Source organism: Dromiciops gliroides, chromosome 2, assembly GCF_019393635.1.
Source record: "Dromiciops gliroides isolate mDroGli1 chromosome 2, mDroGli1.pri, whole genome shotgun sequence".
Lineage (NCBI taxonomy): Eukaryota > Metazoa > Chordata > Mammalia > Microbiotheria > Microbiotheriidae > Dromiciops > Dromiciops gliroides.
The window spans coordinates 558,682,486-558,700,536 of record NC_057862.1 but is presented as its reverse complement, the minus strand read 5'-3'; the positions used below and the strand labels follow the sequence as shown (position 1 = coordinate 558,700,536).

Below are 18,051 nucleotides of genomic sequence, written 5' to 3'. Positions count from 1 at the left end.
ATTCATTTAATAATAATTGTTCCTTTTATATATACTAAAATATCCTTGACTCTTATTTATCTCCTTGCATATTACATTTATATATAATACATAGTATATTAGACTGTAAATTACTTAAGGGTAGGGATTAGCTTTTGCTTCTCTTTTAATCCCCAGTGTTTAGCAACAGTGCATGGTATACAGTATGCTCTTTTTTTTTTCTTTCTTTCTTTTTTTTTTTTAGTGAGGCAATTGGGGTTAAGTGACTTGCCCAGGGTCACACAGCTAGTAAGTGTTAAGTGTCTGAGGCCGGACCTGAACTCAGGTCCTCCTGAATCCAGGGCCGGTGCTCTATCCACTGTGCCACCTAGCTGCCCCCAGTATGCTCTTAATAAATGTTTATTGATTGAATAAAGGTACTACAGAAAACAAAGTGCTGAATTCTTATAATAACCATTTTTTCTTGTTTCTTCCTAAATTTTGTACAGCAAAGTGAAATGTAGATTTGAGGAAACTCTTTTGATTGTATGGCATATACAACCTTCATTTTTTTTGTGTAACTGAAATCTAGCTAATATCAGAATGAATGATTGTTAAGGTTGTTCAATTGAAATGATTTTCTGTGTTTTAGGGTGGAAGACCATGATGATCTCATGCCAATTTTTATGCGTCATGACACTTCTCTGAGAGAAATATATGGTGAATACTTCCTTGCTGAACTTATAGAAGCCCAAGATGAAGAGAACTACTCTGTTATATGTGAGGTTTGTAATTTATTTGTTTGGGGATTTACTCTGCTTTAAACAAAAAAACATGATTTGACTGTTCTTTCTTACCAACCTTACCTTACCCCCAGCCTTTTGGCTTTCCTTGATGACTGTTTTCTTTATCCTACCTCACTGCTACCATCTTGAAGATGCCAGTTTGGTTTCTATATCCCTCATCCTTCCCCACTACTTATCTTTTTTTTTTTTGCGGGGCTATGGGGGTTAAGTGACTTGCCCAGGGTCACACAGCTAGTAAGTGTCAAGTGTCTGAGGCCAGATTTGAACTCAGGTACTCCTGAATCCAGGGCCGGTGCTTTTATCCACTGTGCCACCTAGCTGCCCCCCCCCCCACTCCTTATCTTAATGGTCTTCTGTTCCATTTTGGGGGGAAGCTGTTGTGGACTGGGCCTGATTCAGGACAATCCCCTGGTAGTTTAGTTTACTATTGGGGGAAAAAAGAAAGACATTCATAGGTCATTAAATAGTTAACAAAATATAGATTGACTTGGCATAGCAGGAGAAGTATATTCAGCAAAGATAGACATGGAGGATATCCTAAGGTAGTTCAGTTGAGTGAAGCTTGCTGAATTTGCCCATTGTGATGCACCAGCCATGCATCAATTTGTTCCTGGGGCTCTTCATGGTGATAAGCAAGTAACATCAACAGTCTGAGCCTTTAAGTTCCCTGAGCCTTCTCAAGGAATCTCAAGGAAGTTCTCAATACCTTTCTTTTTTCTTTTTTCTTTCAGGGCAGTGAGGGTTAAGTGACCTACCCAGGGTCACACAGATAGTAAATGTCAAGTGTCTGAGTCCAGATTTGAACTCAGGTCCTCCTGAATCCAAGGCCAGTGCTTTATCCACTGTGCCACCTAGCTGCCCCCCTCAATACCGTTTTAAGAAAAACTAGCCTAACTTGCATCTTGGGGAAGGGGTTAGGAAAGAAGGAAGGAGATAAGCATTTATTAAGTGCCTTTTGTATACCACCAGTATTATCTCATTTGACTCTGGGAGGTAGATGCTATTATCATCCTCATTTTACAATTGAGGAAACTGAGGCAAACAGAGGTTAAATGACTTGCTTAGTCACAGAGCTAGTCAGTGTCTGAGATAGGATTTGAACTCAGATCTTCCCGAATCCAGGCCCATCACTCTATTCATAGTGCCACCTCTAGAATCTTGCTATTCTAGTCACATAAGCTAAGTGAGATTTGGGGTACACATAGCTTCTATATTGTCTCATATCCGGTGGGGATAATCCAAATTATGATAGTGGATGTGGTACAGGAAATGGTGGGAGAGGTTGTAGGCCTTTGGAATAAGGCTTCCTGATAGAGATCATAAATCTTTAGCTATGCCAGGTAAAATTCTAGTTGGTTTGAACAATAGGTATCCAAAGGAAGCACAGAACTTTAAGTAAAATATTCAGATTTATTTTCAGAGTGTACTGAAAAATAGTAGTTTAACAAGTTACCTCTTTCCAACCCACTTTAAATGTTGGATATATTCAGTCAACTATTTTGAAGTCTGAATGAGTGGCTTGTGGTAGGGAGAAATTTCTAAGTAGCAACATAAACTAGTTAAAGATCTTAAAACCTTAGGGTTGCCAATGAATTTCTAGAGAGAGTTCATCTATTGCAAAAAAAAAAATTAATAATGGCACCATCACATAGGATTCTTGCTTTAAGAGTCTTTGAGGAAAGTGAAGAAATTATTTTAAATTAATTAAACACCTCTCCAAGAGGTTTGTTACTGACTTTGCATTGTTATGGGTGCCTATTAAAGAATATGTCTGGCGGTATCACTAATGAGAACCTTATGCTGACGGTCTCAGGGAATAAGACAGGAGAGCAACCTAAATTGTTAGCTAATATTCTGCTCTTACTTTACATGGTAAAGAACATTATTTTTAAAGGCTTACTCTTTTGTCTTATTCCCTTTAAAGTAAGCCTAGACTGATGCTTGTTTTGACTATGAGGGATTAATATTTTGAATAACTATGGTGCTTATTTTTGCATATCATCACCAATAAGTATTTACTGAGCTCTCTTTTGCCCAGCACTGTATGATAATATTTGGTGATAATATCTCGACTCATGCTGAGACTACCAGAAATTCTCATTTTGTTGCAAGTGAACCTTTGACTCTCATTTGTAAAAGAGAGAACCTATATCAGTTATCTTTATAAACATTGGAAATAGAAATTTAGCAGTTTTACTTACAGAATGTTTTATGATTCAGGTTTCTTAATGTTTTTTAGATAATTTTGAAAGAAGTAAAGTTTATTTTAAACTTTTTTCCTGATCTTGGAATTATAAATATTCTTAATACTATGATATCTAAATACTTAATATAAAACTAAAGTGTAATTGTGGAATGGTACCAAGAGCCATAAGCATCAGTTTCTAAATGTGAGCACTGTCTTCCTGTTCTGAAATATTATATTAAAACATTTTTTTCAAATTATTTGTATTTTCTATATTGAAGAAACTTTTCCATACCAAAACTCAATGATTTTCTGCTGGTGAATCCCTTCCTATCACATTCTAATTTGCTATCTCTAGCTCTTCCTAGACAAATAGTCAGGAAGTGGGGACTAGGGGAGAGTCCAAGAAGTATTTAGATAGAACAGTACCCCTTGGAAATACTTTCCTGATATAGAAATGGCCAAAACATAATTTTACACAGTGAGAAAAAACTGGTTTGAGGAAAAATAAAAGATTCATGTTGATCTCAATAAGGATTCTTTTGTTCAAACTGTATCTGGCTAATTTAAAATTAGGCTATTGGTAAAAGTCATTGTGTTCTATTGGAGGAAGGAGATATATTTAGCTAATTTAGTTAATTAGTGCTTGTGAAGAGAAATGCAGGGACCACTCCACCCAAATTTTTGACTGTCACATCTTATATTTTATAACTTATATAGACTGACAATTGCAGTTTTCTAAAAAGCCAAAGGAAAATAAATCCTTCAGGTCTCTCATTTTTTAGAGAAATACTAATTAGTCCATCTTAAATTCTGTGAATCATTTAGTGTGTAGAAATGCATCATTTATGGGGGAGGGAATGGATGGTAGAATTGGGAATGCATCTGTATCCCAAATCAGGCTTGCCTTTCTGGGTCTGAAGCTCTTTTCAGGTTCAAGAGTAATACCATAACAGATGACCTGCCCATCTGTCTTTCTGAACCTTCCCCTGATCCTAACTGCATTTCCTTAAGTTAACAGTTTTAGGTAAACACCAGATGACAATAGATGACAGAGCAAAATTGAAGCTAGCAGAGTATACCAAGTCCTTGTCACTCAAAACCTGCCCCATGGCAGTTGGGGAACCCTGCTGTGTAAATTCCCTTTATGCCATCCTCATACCAAGGGGACATCCTTGAATAGTTTAAAGGATTCTGAATTGGTATAGGGCTCCCCACCTGTCAATGGCTTCCTAGGACAGGTTTTGAGTGATTGGCTTGCTATAATTTGCTTGACACAACTTTATTCCATCATCCATTGTCATCTGGTGTTTACCCAAAACTGTTATCTTAAGGAGGGGCAGTTAGCAGCAGAGGAAGGTTCAGAGAGACAGATGGGCAGAGCATCTGTTTTGGCATTGATTAGGGGGAGGGATTGAATGGTCAGAGGGTGCCCTACTGATCTGGGGTATAGAGAGGTCTTGCCAGATGGGGGATGCCCAATGGGTTGGAGGTTGTTCAGCTAGTCAGGAAGTGTCTGACCAGTTGGACTCAAATTGGTAGTGGATAAAAGGAGGACAGATTTCCTGAAATACTGTTATCTATTTAGGTATATTGACATTAAAGGTTCCTAGGGAATAACCAAAACTAATATCTGTATGTGCAAAGTGTTCTTGCACTTTCAATAAAAGGCCACAACTTTTTCTTCAGAGTTCACTGAAATCATATCTGTTGATTAGATTAATGAAGTCTGGCCCCAAAATACAATATAGTTGCAGACATAATATGTCATTTACAAAAAGCTAAAGTAGACCTTGAAAGATGAATCATAAAGACATTTTTCCTTAAATATCCCAGAATCATAAAATTATAAACAGTATAATGACCTTCTTCAGACTGTAAGAAAATACTGGTGATTTTGGTTACTCCTCTAAATTCAAATTTGAATATAGTGTTCAGTTCAGAACAGATATTTAAAGGGTATCCAATAGGAATAAATAGTTTTTATAAGTAATTGTAAAGTATAAAGCCAACACCACTTTATCATATGTTATCATGTCCCATTTTTATGTTCTATGAAGTTGTGATGGTGATATAACAGGCTGTAGAATTGAAAATGTTGTATATTTCTAATGGCAAAATATATTTTTCTCATTTTCATTAGAATATGAGATCCATGCCATTTGAAATCAAATTCTAAACACAATAAACCATTAGTGTAATAGCACATTCCTAACAGCGATCTTATAAATAATACATTCTTATCATACACTTTGCAGCTCAATAGGAAGCCAGCAAAAGGTATTTCAGGCCATCATAGTTTAGCCTCACCAGTGTTGTTGTAGATTGGAAAGACACCTCCATGTGAACCAAGATAGATGCCAATTTTCCCTGCCGAGAATGAAGCTGGCAACCTCTTTCTGCACATATGGTAGATGGATTGGTTAATCAGCCTCTGCTGAGCCTTGGGCCTAAAATTACATAGAAGCCAGACAACTGCAGCGACTCTGCTTTTGTTCATGAGCGCAAACAAGACAAACAATCACTTGTTATTTGGAAAAAAATTAAAATGTTTATTTTGGATTTTTATTAAAGTGTCGATGGCTTTATAAAACAGCTGTGTAAATCCAGCCTTTTATAGCAAGTATCATTTTGGGGGTAGAACAGTAAAGAAAACATACATATGTGGAGAAAGAGGGATGTTTGGGGAAAAAAAATCTTCAGCATATTTCAACATTAGGGCAAAACAAATGTATTCTCTGACATTTGTTATTTTGTCAAGAAAATATTGAAGGCAACATTTTAAAATGCCTAATGATTTATTTCTCTGTGCTTTAAAAAAATTTAATATTAATTCAGTGTGAGTCATTGCTTCATTAGTGTTAGACTAGGTCTTAGCATTTTTATGATAGTTCAATTGTAAAAAAAAATGTGTTGCTTGACAGTTTGGCTTAAGTCTAAAAATTGACTATAATCACTGATTTTTGCTCTTCCTTAATGGAACAGTATTATATGGAAATACTCTATAGTCTTTTGAAGCACAAGAATTCAGAAGCATTATATGAATTCATTTCTAATAATAATAATTTCTAATGAAGTCAATCACTCAGTTTTTGCTTAACAGTTGAATAATCATAGCAATTATTTTTTCAGTTACATAGATGTCAAACCACTCTATAGTATACCTTTATTCCTTTGATTGTAAATATCTTTTATCTATTAATGACATACAAAACCACTTTAGTAGGTATGATAGTGATAGGAGCAGGACCTGTGATTTAACTGATATAGGCAACTTCAAGCGAGGAAACTCACTCTATCATAACAGCTTGGTACCTTCTCTGTAGCTTATAGTTTTAGAGAGTTGTCTAGGGCACTGAGAGTTTAAGGGACATGCCCACAGTCATATTAACTTGATGTGTAAGGAAGAGGACTTGAACCCGGGTCTTCTGGCTTCGTAGCCAGTCTTTATTTACTATGCCATGGCTAGATAAAATAATAGGGATACAGTCATAGCACTCTTTCAATATAGCAGTATAATTATAATTTATTATATATTTATTATTTTCTATTAACAGGTAAAATCTTTAAAGCATGATGTTAATGAGGTTGGGAATAGTTCTCAAAGATTTTATGTGTTGCTAAAAATTTTAGTGGGATAAAATATATTTTGAAATCCAAGTTTGGAAGATGATTTTGTCATTTCTAGTGAAGTTCCATTTCACTTGTTACAGCAACAAGTGAAATAGATTCTAGTTTAAAAGGACTTCCATACTGTAGTATTAATTGTACTAATATTCTCATATTCTTCTTACCACAACACTCATCAAGGTGATTTCCCCCATATCACCTCTCCAAATAAAGAAAAATTGGAGACTTCCTCTGTAATCAATCTATTATTTCTTGGGCAGATATTATGTTTCACAAAATTAGTAAATGATCAGCTTGAACTCCATAGTTCACTAAAGTTTGAGATGAATAGAATGGAGACAAGATGATGGGAGAGTAGGACAAGCGCAAGATAAGATGATAACATCAGACAGGATGGCAAAAGAACAGGGAGAAGGGATGGAACCAGCTGTGTTAAGTCTCAGGGATACGTCATCCACTCTTTGAAAACATCTTTTAAGTATCTAAATCACTGTTTGAGAATCATTGTACTACAATATTTTAGTGCTCCATGGTGGGATGCCAAATGGCCATGTGCTTTTACCATGAGCCAGTGGGATGTCCTGTGACCAGGGTACTAATGGCAGTAGGAACACGTTTACTATGGGAAATTTCAAATCCATACCCTGAACTACAAGGAGTTTTGGAGAACTTCTTGAGCCACCTCAAGGATGTAAGTTTGGACCAGGATGGCTTTCCCAGCTAAAATCCCATCTTCTACAGGAAACCCTTCCTAAACCCTCTTAATTCTAGTGCTTTCCCTCTGTTGATTATCTCCTTTTTATATAGCCTGGCATATTGTTTCTCCTGAAGGGCAGGGACTCTCAAAAGTTTGCCTTTCTTTGTATCCCCAGGACTTAGCATAGTACCTAGCACATAGTAGGCCCTTAAGAAATGCTTTTTGACTTTTTACTGAATTACAAATCCAGAATTTCAGTTTCCCAGAGCATCAGAGATGTTATATATTAAGTGAATTCACAGAATCACAGTCTAAAACCATACTTAAAAGCATTTCCTGTCCTACTTTTGGGGACACAATACTATACAGTCGTATTGCATACTAGAGTATATTTACTGAATTGATTTGAAATTGAAAGATAGAAATTAAAATTCCAAAGGGTGGGGCAGCTGGGTGGCGCAGTGGGTGGAGCACTGGCCCTGGAGTCAGGAGGACCTGAGTTCAGATCCAGCCTTGGACACTTGACACTTACTGGCTGTGTGACCCTGGGCAAGTCGCTTGGTCCCAATTGCCTCACAAAACAAAACAAAACAAAACAAAACAAAACAAAACAAAACAAAAAAACTCCAAAGGGTCTGAGGCTAACTGATTGTAGGAAATCTCAATTTCCCAGTACCTATAGCCTGTTCTTGTAAGATCTACTTCTCAAAAGAACAAATTTATCTAGAGGCAGTCTGCAAAGGAGAGCTATCAAGCATCTCTACTTCTCTCTTTCCTTCTCACCACCACCAGATTAAAGTCATAAAAGAGAAAAAGGCAGTCTGTTGTATCACATGGGGGATGATGATTTGGTCTGAATCATTAATGCACAGGATAGATAAGATACCATTGAAAAAGATTGAATCAGATTATATAAATATTAAAAGAATTAATGCTGTGCTCTAAAGCATTCTAAAAAATATAGGAAAAGATGAAGTGACAACCGGGAAACCTGAAAATCATAAAATTCTATTCAAGGTTTAAAAATATGTGTGGAGCTAGCAAATAACAGAAGCAATGAAATCAATAAAGATCAATAAATAATAAAATTAATAAACAAATCCATTGAATTGAACTGGAAAAAAAGAACCAACTAAATGATATGAAGGGCAAAAATAATTGATTTAAAAGACAAAATAATAAGTATAGTCAGAGTTAATTAGGATCTCAGAAGATACTGAAGAAAAAGACAAAAAGCAAGACACAGTATTTGAAGACTTAATTATAAATAACTCTCCACTCTGGACTAGACCAGGCAATTCTCTATAATTTAAAAGAACCCATGGGACACCAGCAAGAAGAAAGCCCAACTTTGCCTCACGTAGCCATATTATCATAAAACTCCAGAATTATAAAAAACAAAGAAAAAAAATTTAATTTAAAAAAAAAACATTTCTTCACTTTTGCTGCTGCTATTCTACTCTGTAAACTAGGCCACTGGAAAGCATGCCTGGGATAGGCTAGGCCAGTCAGCTCTGAACTACCTGGGAACATATTTCTTCACCCAGGCCATTTTTTGCTGCATGAGTACCATCCCTCTCCCCCTTGCTTCCCACCTCTTTCTCCAAGAATTGTAATCAGATTAACACTACCATTGCTTCTGGAAAGGATTTGCTAAGTGAATATCCTTTTGTTCCTATTACCTTCCCTGCAATATCCCAGACCAAAATATCCTTCCATGGCCAACACTTCCATGTCTCATGTAAGTTCCTTGAAGGAAGGGACTGACTTGCTACTGTATTTGTATTCCCAGTACTTAGCATGGTGCTTGGCTTATTAAGCACTTAATATATTAATTTTAAAGAAGAAAAAATTATTTTGAAAAGAATTGCCAAATTAGATTTTAAAAATGCCAATTAAACAATGGACTTAAAATATGCAAAAATCATTAAAATAGAAAATTGGACTTCAAAATCACATACCCTGGAACCATGGCCATATTGTATGGGAGAAATCTACAACTACAGAGATCCCTAGAAGCATTGGCAGAGGAAGTGCAAACCAATTGAATAACAAGTGACTAACAAAAATAATATACTTAAGCCTGTTATTACCTTTAGGTAAGAACCATTTAATAATCCAAATGAAAGTTTAATGTTTTAAAAATAAAACAATCAAATTGATAAATAAAACTAGAACCTTTTAAAAAATTTTTTTTGGGAAATTACAAAGTTCCCTTTTATGACCCAGGAACCTTCCCGATACAACCATCTTTTTAATATAATGCATTATTTTACTACTGTTGGTTGTGTCATGGAACACCATGGTCTCCAAAGAATCAAAAATGAGTATTACTCAGAAGGCAATGATAGGATACATCATAAACAAGAGCAGGCTGCAAGACATGACAAATAATGAACTACAAAGCGACGTATGTTAAAAAAAAGATGGGAATTATATTACTACTTAAATGGAGATATGAGCATCAATTGATTTGATGTCATCAAAAACAAAAATCAGACCAATTTCTCTAATGAACATAGATGCAAAGATATTTAGTCCAATATATCAATATAATAATGCTTAAAAATAAAAAAAACTAAAAAATTATATTAACGCTTAAATGGATATATGAGGATTGTTAAATTTATTTTATATCACTTGATCAAATTGATTTGGATGTTAACTCCAACAGTGCAGTTCACAACTCATCCATGCCTGCCCAACATGCTAGAGACTTTTTTTTTGCACTCTCCTGACAGCTAGGGAATATGAGAAGACTCATGTTGTCCACATATCTCCCACCCTCACTACATGGTCAGCTTATCTTCTCTTCCTATCAAGTATATCTGTTTTTATTTATTATATCAATGGCTCCAGAAAAAAAGCAGATAAAATTCAACATGTATTCACAGTTTAAAAAAAAACACTTAAAAGAATAGGTATAGAGTGATTTTTCCCTCTACACAATGAAAAACATCTTCAATCAACCAATATAATGTTCAATAGAGAAACATTAGAAGCATTTCCATTAAAAACTAAGTAAGTTAAATAGCAAGGCTCCTCACTCTGCTTTTATTTGACATAGCATTATAAATCCTAGCAATTAAAAGAAACCAGGCAAACTGTATTAGAAGAATTAACATTGGAAATGAAAAGATCAACTTATCATTATTTGCAGATGACATGAGAATGTATTTAGACAATCCAACTGCTCCAACCAAGAAAAATTAATAGAGACAGCAAATGAAATCATCTTTATTCTTATTTATTAGTAATAAAGACAAAAAAATAACAAAAAATTTGTTATTTTATAACAACAGAAGTTACCAAATTTTTTTGGAACAGTTTGCCTAGGGATACAAAAGACATCTCCCCACATGTATATATTATATGTGTGTTTTAAATACTTGCGTGTGTATGACTTATATGGGTATGTATATATTACTACCATGTATGTTTTATACACATACACCCATGCATTTTTATTTATTATATGTGTTATATATATATGTATACAGGCATACACATATGTATAATGACCAAAATAAAAGAGGTCCATGATAAGTGAAGTAACATTCAATGTTCATGGATGGATTGAATTGATATATAGTAAAAATGACAATTCTCAAATTTACATGTTTTATGCAGTACCAATCTGAATATTATATAGATTCTTTATCAAACTAGTCAAAATCATAATGGCAAAGTAAGTAGGCAGGAGCACCAAAGGGTGTACTGAAGAGAAAAGCCGATGGAAGTTGTCTTGTGCTTCCCCAGGTTTAATTATAAAGTGATTATCAAAATTGGTACCAGCAGTTGAGAGCCTGCTTTCCCCAGAACTGCTAGTTCTGGGCTTTGCAGCACTGGGGCCTCCAGCTTGCAGGCCCCAAGAGGCTTTTGCTCCTGAAGTGTTGTGGCCGAGCTGGCTTTTGGAGCCCAAGGAGAAAACTTCTACAGTCTAGAACTGAGATCTCTATAGCACTGGAGAAATGACGGGGTGGTGGTGGTGGGGGGGAAATGTGGTGGGTTTTGATGTTAGCCTTTGATGTGCTAGTGTAGCCTTGTGGCTGGTATTGTGGGAGGTGTTGAAAGGGGTGCTGAATGAGCTCAGGGTCAGTGAATGCCAGTTCCTGTTTTTTTAAAACCTTCTTTTGTATTCTGGGTAGGATTTCTACCAAGAATTTCCAGGATTTCCTAATCCATAGAAATGGCTGAAGTTGTTTTATTCTTGGCCTATAATTTCTGTTTTGGAAACAAATCATGGGGATCAGAGAAAATGTCCAGTCCACTAACTTGTTGTTCATGTGACCCAGAAGTCCATTTTATTTTAATGTCAAACATAAGCTAACAGGGGGCATCCTAAGTTAGGCCCAGCCAAAAACATTTGGTAATGAACTATTCTCCCATTCATAGATTCCTTGCTCTTTTAATTTATGACTCAAGGGTATGCTGGAGCCAACTCAAACTAGATCATTAGAGCCAATTGTTAAATTTTCAGTGTAAGCAGTTATAATCAGCAAAATGCTACAAATCAGGTCTTGATTTATTATTTGGTTGATGGTCTAGACTTAAGAAAGTAATGGGAAAATTTTAATTCAGATTAAATGTATAAGTATGTATGCATATATTCCCCTCAACTCCACCCTCAGAGATACAGTTGTTAAACCTTTACCAGCACAACACTGGGTATCACCCTTTATGTCTAAACAGAAAGTCCTTACCCAGTTAGTTGGGGTTTGGGGGCTTACCAAACACTAGATTCATTTGTTTCTGTATTTTGTGTCCCTAATCTGTTCCTCTGATTGACCTCTCTCTTTTTAAAACAGTACCAATTTGTCTTGATGATCACTGCATTGTAGGACAGTTTGAGTTCTGATACTGATGACACTTCCCACCCCTCTTTTTTTCCATTACTTTCTTTGAGGTTCTTAATCCTTTATGTCTCTATATGGATTTAATTATTGTTTTTTCTAGCTCTTCAAAGTAACCTTTTGGTTGTTTGATTGGTATGGCCTTGAGTAAGTTGAATTAATTTAGGTAGTGTTGTCATTTTTTGTTTTTGTTTTTCTGTTGTTTTTTTCTTTTTGCAGGGCATTGAGGGTTAAGTGACTTGCCCAGGGTCACACAGCTAGTTAAGTGTCAAGTGTCTGAGGCTGGATTTGAACTCAGGTCCTCCTGAATCCAAGGCCAGTGCTTTATCCACTGCGCCACCTAGCTGCCCCTAGTCTTGTCATTTTTATTATATTAACTTGGCCTTCCCATGAGCGATTAATATTTCTCCAATGAGATCTATTTTTATTTTTATGAGTTCTTTTATTGGTTCTCCCTGTTATGATCTATAAATGATAACAATCTGTCTCTGCTCTCTTGTTGTTCTCTCTTCCTCATCTCACCTCTGATCACAGGTTTTTATTCTTTCTTTACTTTTAATCTACCTATTCACATTATCCATTAACTTTTAGAGAATGATATCCTAAGAAGATTTAGCAAGGACAGTTGGTACAAAGCATTCCATCCCAAACTAGAAACACACTCTCCAGTTGCACACATCAATTCCCCAGAGCTATGAGAGGAGAAAAGGCTTACAGGACAGTGGTTGTAAGGCTCCTTTGTAGGTGTAGCAAAAAGGTACCTCTTGATTCCTAGCCCTGGAAGCCCTTTTCTCACCACATGGATTCCTCTTGAAGTTCCCCCTAGGTTTTGGAGTCCATAGCTGGTACTTCTCTCCATCACTTCATGATTCCTGAAGCTGCCATCATCCTTGAGTGACTGTATTTCCATATTAGTCTGCAGACACTAATTTTGTCCTCCCCTCTACTTCTTTTGTAACCAGTTCTAACCATCTACAATGGGTTTTGCCACTGCCTCCAGTTACCCATGGAACTTTTGTATCTCCTGAACTTAGCATGAAATTTCTGGGTACTTCCATCTCAAAATATGTATTCCCCCCAAATCTGGAAAGAATAAACACAAAAGAAACAGAAGCACCATGACAGTTGGGTAGGTGGGATAATGTTGCCAGCTGCCCCTCTTTCCACTAAGTATCTCAAAGCATTTTTGTCTTACTTGACAGCAGGAAGGAAAAGAGTGAGAGATGGGTGGGTCATTGATTTTGTATGCACAATCAATTCTGACTCAGAACTTCCCAAACCATTGGTTCTCCAAGCTCTGCAGCCAATTAGGATACTTTTTGTCACCACACATCACAAACCTCCAGTAACACATGGCTAGAAACAGGTTTTCATTCATTCACTGGGTTTTTTGTTGTTGTTGTTTTGTTTGTTTTTTTAGTGAGGCAGCTGGGGTTAAGTGACTTGCCTGGGGTCACACAGCTAGTAAGTGTTAAGTGTCTGAGGCTGGGTTTGAACTCAGTTACTCCTGACTCCAGGGCCGGTGCTCTATCCACTGCACCACCTAGCTGCCCCAATGTTGTTTTTTTTGTTGTTGGTTTTTTGATTTTTTGCAGGGAAATGGGGGTTAAGTGACTTGCCCAGGGTCACACAGCTAGTAAGTGTCAAGTGTCTGAGGCTGGATTTGAACTCAGGTACTCCTGAATCCAGGGCCAGCGCTTTAACCACTGTGCCATCTAGCTGCCCCCTCCCAATGTTGTTTTATTTTGTATTAATATTAATGATTTGAAGCATTTTTTTCTTGTTTGTTGATAACCTGGATTTTTTTCCCTTGAGAGCTACCTGGCCATGTATCTCTGTCTAGGAAGTTCTCTTATTATTAAATATTTAAATTCGTTCTTTATATATCTTAGATACCAGACCTTCTTCGGAGAAATGGTACAAAATATTTTCCCCAATTAACTGCTTCCATTCTGATTTTAAGTGCATTTTGTTTGCACTAGCTTTTAATTTTATGCAATCAAAATAGTACATTTTATTTTATCTTTATTCTTTGTTTTATTTTTAAATTTTTTTTTTGCACAGGGCAATGAGGGTTAAGTGACTTGCCCAGGGTCACACAGCTACTAAGTGTCAAGTGTCTGAGCCTGGATTTGAACTCAGGTCCTCCTGAATCCAGGGCCAGTGCTTTATCCACTGCGCCACCTAGCTGCCCCCTATTGTTTGTTTTATTAAGAAAGCTTCCCCTATCCATATTTGCAAAGGATATTTCCTTCCTTATTTCTTTAATGTATTTTTTTGGGGGGGGGGCGGGCAATGAAGGTTAAGTGACTTGCCCAGGGTCACACAGCTAGTAAGTGTCAATTGTCTGAAAGCTGGATTTGAACTCAGGTCCTTCTGAATCCAGGGCCAGTGCTTTATCCACCGCACCACCTAGCTGCCCCTCTTTTCATGTATTTGTGATGTGACTTTTTATATCTAGTTCGTTTATACATTTGGAGCTTATTTTGGTATGTGATATTTTGGTTTAAACCTGATTTTTGTCAGGTTGCTTTCTGTTTTCCCCAGTAGTTAATTTAATGAATTAATGAATGAGTTCTTATCCTAGTAGTTGAAGTTTGATGTTGATTTATCACCAAGCTACTATGTATTTCTATAAGTTGTATACTTAATTTATTCCAACTTTTCTATTTTTTTTACCAGTAAAAAATAGTTTGGATTGTTACTGATTTTTATAGTTTGAGATATGGCGCTGTTATTGCTAGATCTGGTACTTTACAAATCAAGAAAAAAAATTCCTCTTGAGATCCTCTACCCTTTGTTCTTCAAGATGGATTTTGTAATTTTTCTGGAAGCAGATAGTTTTCAAAAAAGAAAATCTTAGTTCTATTTAATTTATTTAGTTTTGTTCTTCTCCCTCCCCGATAGTCTCAGTTAAAATGCCCCACCTTGTTAATTTTTCAGAGATATACATTTTTAAATAAATAAAAGTATTTTATTATTTTCCAGTTACATGTAAGGATTGTTTTCAACATTTGTTTTCACAGGATTTTCAGTTCCAAATTTTTCTCCCACACTCCCTTCCCTCCCTCTTCCCCAAGACAGAAAGCAGTCTAATATAGGTTATATATGTAAGGGCCAAAATTTGATATACTGAGTGTTATTTGGGTGACTCGCCTTAATATTGGGGTCCTGGAAATATGAGGGACCTTTAAGGTTTAACCCTCCCCTCTGAACAGCCCTTTTTTAGATATTTCTCTCAGGCCAATAAGAAAGGAGCCTCTAAGCTTTAGTTCACAAAAGGATCAGATTTTATTACTTGGGAATTAATTAAACAACAAAGGTGAAACTAATAAAAATCAAAGATAAGGAAATAGGAAAATGGAAATACAGATGAATATTATTAACTCTAAACTTAACCTATGCAATCCCGGACGGTTCCCAATTAAGCTAGTTCAAAGGAATTTATGGTTTTCTGTAAGCCTGAACAGCCTGTCAGACCGAGAACCAGCAGGCCACTACCTCAAGGGCCCAAGCAGAAAGAAGGAAGCCAGCTCATGTACCAGAAGTAGCCCACTTCCCTTCTGGGAGCATTCAATGTCCCCTCCCCCAAAAGGGGAGGTCCTTCAAAAAGCTGCCTTTGTAATCTTGGAGTGGGCCAGGTGTGGCCCCTCCCAAATGAGTTAGCTAAAAACGGGAATATTAATCTTTACCCCAAATAATTTTTACCACATATATTTACAATCGCATTAAATATATTTCTGCATTAGTCATCTTGTGAAAGAAGAATCAGAGCACAAGGGAAAAACCTCAAAAAAGAAGGGGAAAAAACAGTCCAAAAGTAGAAACAGTATGGTTCAATTTGTATTCGTAATCCACAGTTCTTTTTTTTTGGATGTTAAGAACATTTTCTATCATGAGTTCTTTGAAACTCTTTTGGATCGTTGCACTGCTGAGATGAGCCAAGCCATTGCTCATCACACAATGTTATTGTTACTATGTACAATGTTCTCCTGGTTCTGCTTCTCTCAGTCAGCATCAGTTCATGTAAGTCCTTCTAGGTTTCTCTGAACTCCTCCTGCTTATTGTTTCTTGTTTGTTTCTTTTGTTTGTTTGTTTTGCAGGGCAATGAGGGTTAAGTGACTTGCCCAGGGTCACACAGCTAGTAAGTGTCAAGTATCTGAGGCTGGATTTGAACTCAGGTCCTCCTGAATCCAGGGCCAGTGCTTTATCCACTGTGCCACCTAGCTTCCCCTGTTCATTGTTTCTTACAGCACAATAGTATTCCACCAGAGATTTACATTAAAGCAATTTTATTATATAATTTCTTGTTTGTCAATTGCCAGAAGTAGTTTAAAAAGAAACTCAGTGCTTTTGGATGTATGGAGAAACAGGTACACTCATTTATTGCTAATAGAACCCAAACTTATAGAATCTTTTTGGATAGCAACTTGGTGCTGTCAAATAAAAGTTATACAATGATTATGCCTTTTGATCATACCCTTGGAAATATACCTGGAAAATGTTATCAAAACAAACAAAAGAAAGGTTTATCTGTTCAAAGATAGCATCATATGCAATATTTAAAAACTGGAAATTACCTAAATGTACAACAATAGAGGAATGGCTAATAAACTGTGGTATTGAAATAGAATGGATTGCTACATTATAATTAAGATCAGAAAGTATGAGGATTAGTGAAATTTGCTGAAGTTTCTATGATGTGATATAAATAAAAAAAAGAATTAAAGAGTAGAATATACCCTATGACCATATAAGAGGAAAAATGAATGAGAATGAATGGACAAAGAATCTTGATGAGGTCTTAGAAGGACTGAAAAACTGTTGTAATACTTATATATTGCAAATAATTTAAATGTAAATGGATACTAAGAAAGTTTAATGGTTGAATTGAATATTCAATGTTAATTGTTTAATAATACATTCGTTTATTTTAAGAAAAGATCTCAAGTGAGAAAGAACCCACTACTTTCTGAGACAGTCCATTATTCTTTTAGTTTGCTAGGACTTACTATGTCTTGGCTAAAGTTGCCCCTTGATGACATAAAGAGAAGTCTTAGTTTGAGATCTAACCTGATTTCTTTGAGATGTCTCTAGCTTAGAACAGATTTGCCCTTTGTTTCTTCTTTTTTATGTTTATATGTGCAGTATCATGGCTTTGAGATTCAAAAAGGTAATCATATCATTTGGCTGTTTCAGGATAAAGGCACTGCTGTGGGGTTCATGAGTGTGTGTTCACAAGTGAATATGGAACTACTACATCAGTGCTTTGACTTGGGACCTTTCCACGGACTTTGCAAACCACATCCAGATGATATTTTGGAACCAGAGAGGACGCCAAGTGTTCCGCACAGTGAAAGTACAGTTGAACATGATGTGAAAGCATGTGTGTATGTGTGTACCCATATATATATATATATATATATGTATGTCTATATATACATATATATATATATGTATGTCTATATATGCATATAAACATCCATACATCTGTTACCATTTATATAGTCCTTAAAAGTTTTCTTTATAAATATAATTTCATTTTGTCCTCACAATAACCCTTGGAAGTAGGTGCTATTATTATCCCCATTTTACAAGATGAGGAAAACTGAGGCAGACAGGCTAAGTGACTTGCTCAGGATCACCTAGCTAGGAAGTGCCTAAGCTTGGGTTTGAATTAAAATCTTCCTGACTCCAGACCCAGAACTCTATCCACTGCACTAACTAGCTGCTGAAATAAATATGGGACAAGATATTTTGCTTTGTGGCTTTTCAGTAATGAAACTAGAGCTTCCTGGATCCTTTCCTTCCTGTCTCTTTTAAAGAACAGCTCATTTGGTTAATCAAATGAGTTTCATTTTAAATGGGACATTTCAGAATAAAGTAGAAATTCTCATTTGAATTTTGCATAACTGTGCTTCT

At 36.0% G+C, this 18,051-nt stretch overlaps 1 protein-coding gene across 1 annotated transcript in view; it reads left to right on the top strand.

Moving 5' to 3' along the window:
• CFAP61 (cilia and flagella associated protein 61) overlaps positions 1 to 18,051 on the top strand; it is a 354,788-nt gene that overhangs the window by 34,464 nt on the left and 302,273 nt on the right. Inside the window, exons 7-8 of the mRNA XM_043987819.1 lie at positions 611 to 743; positions 17,329 to 17,515. Coding sequence (XP_043843754.1) covers positions 611 to 743; positions 17,329 to 17,515 — 320 coding nt within the window. The remainder of the gene's footprint in view (positions 1 to 610; positions 744 to 17,328; positions 17,516 to 18,051) is intronic.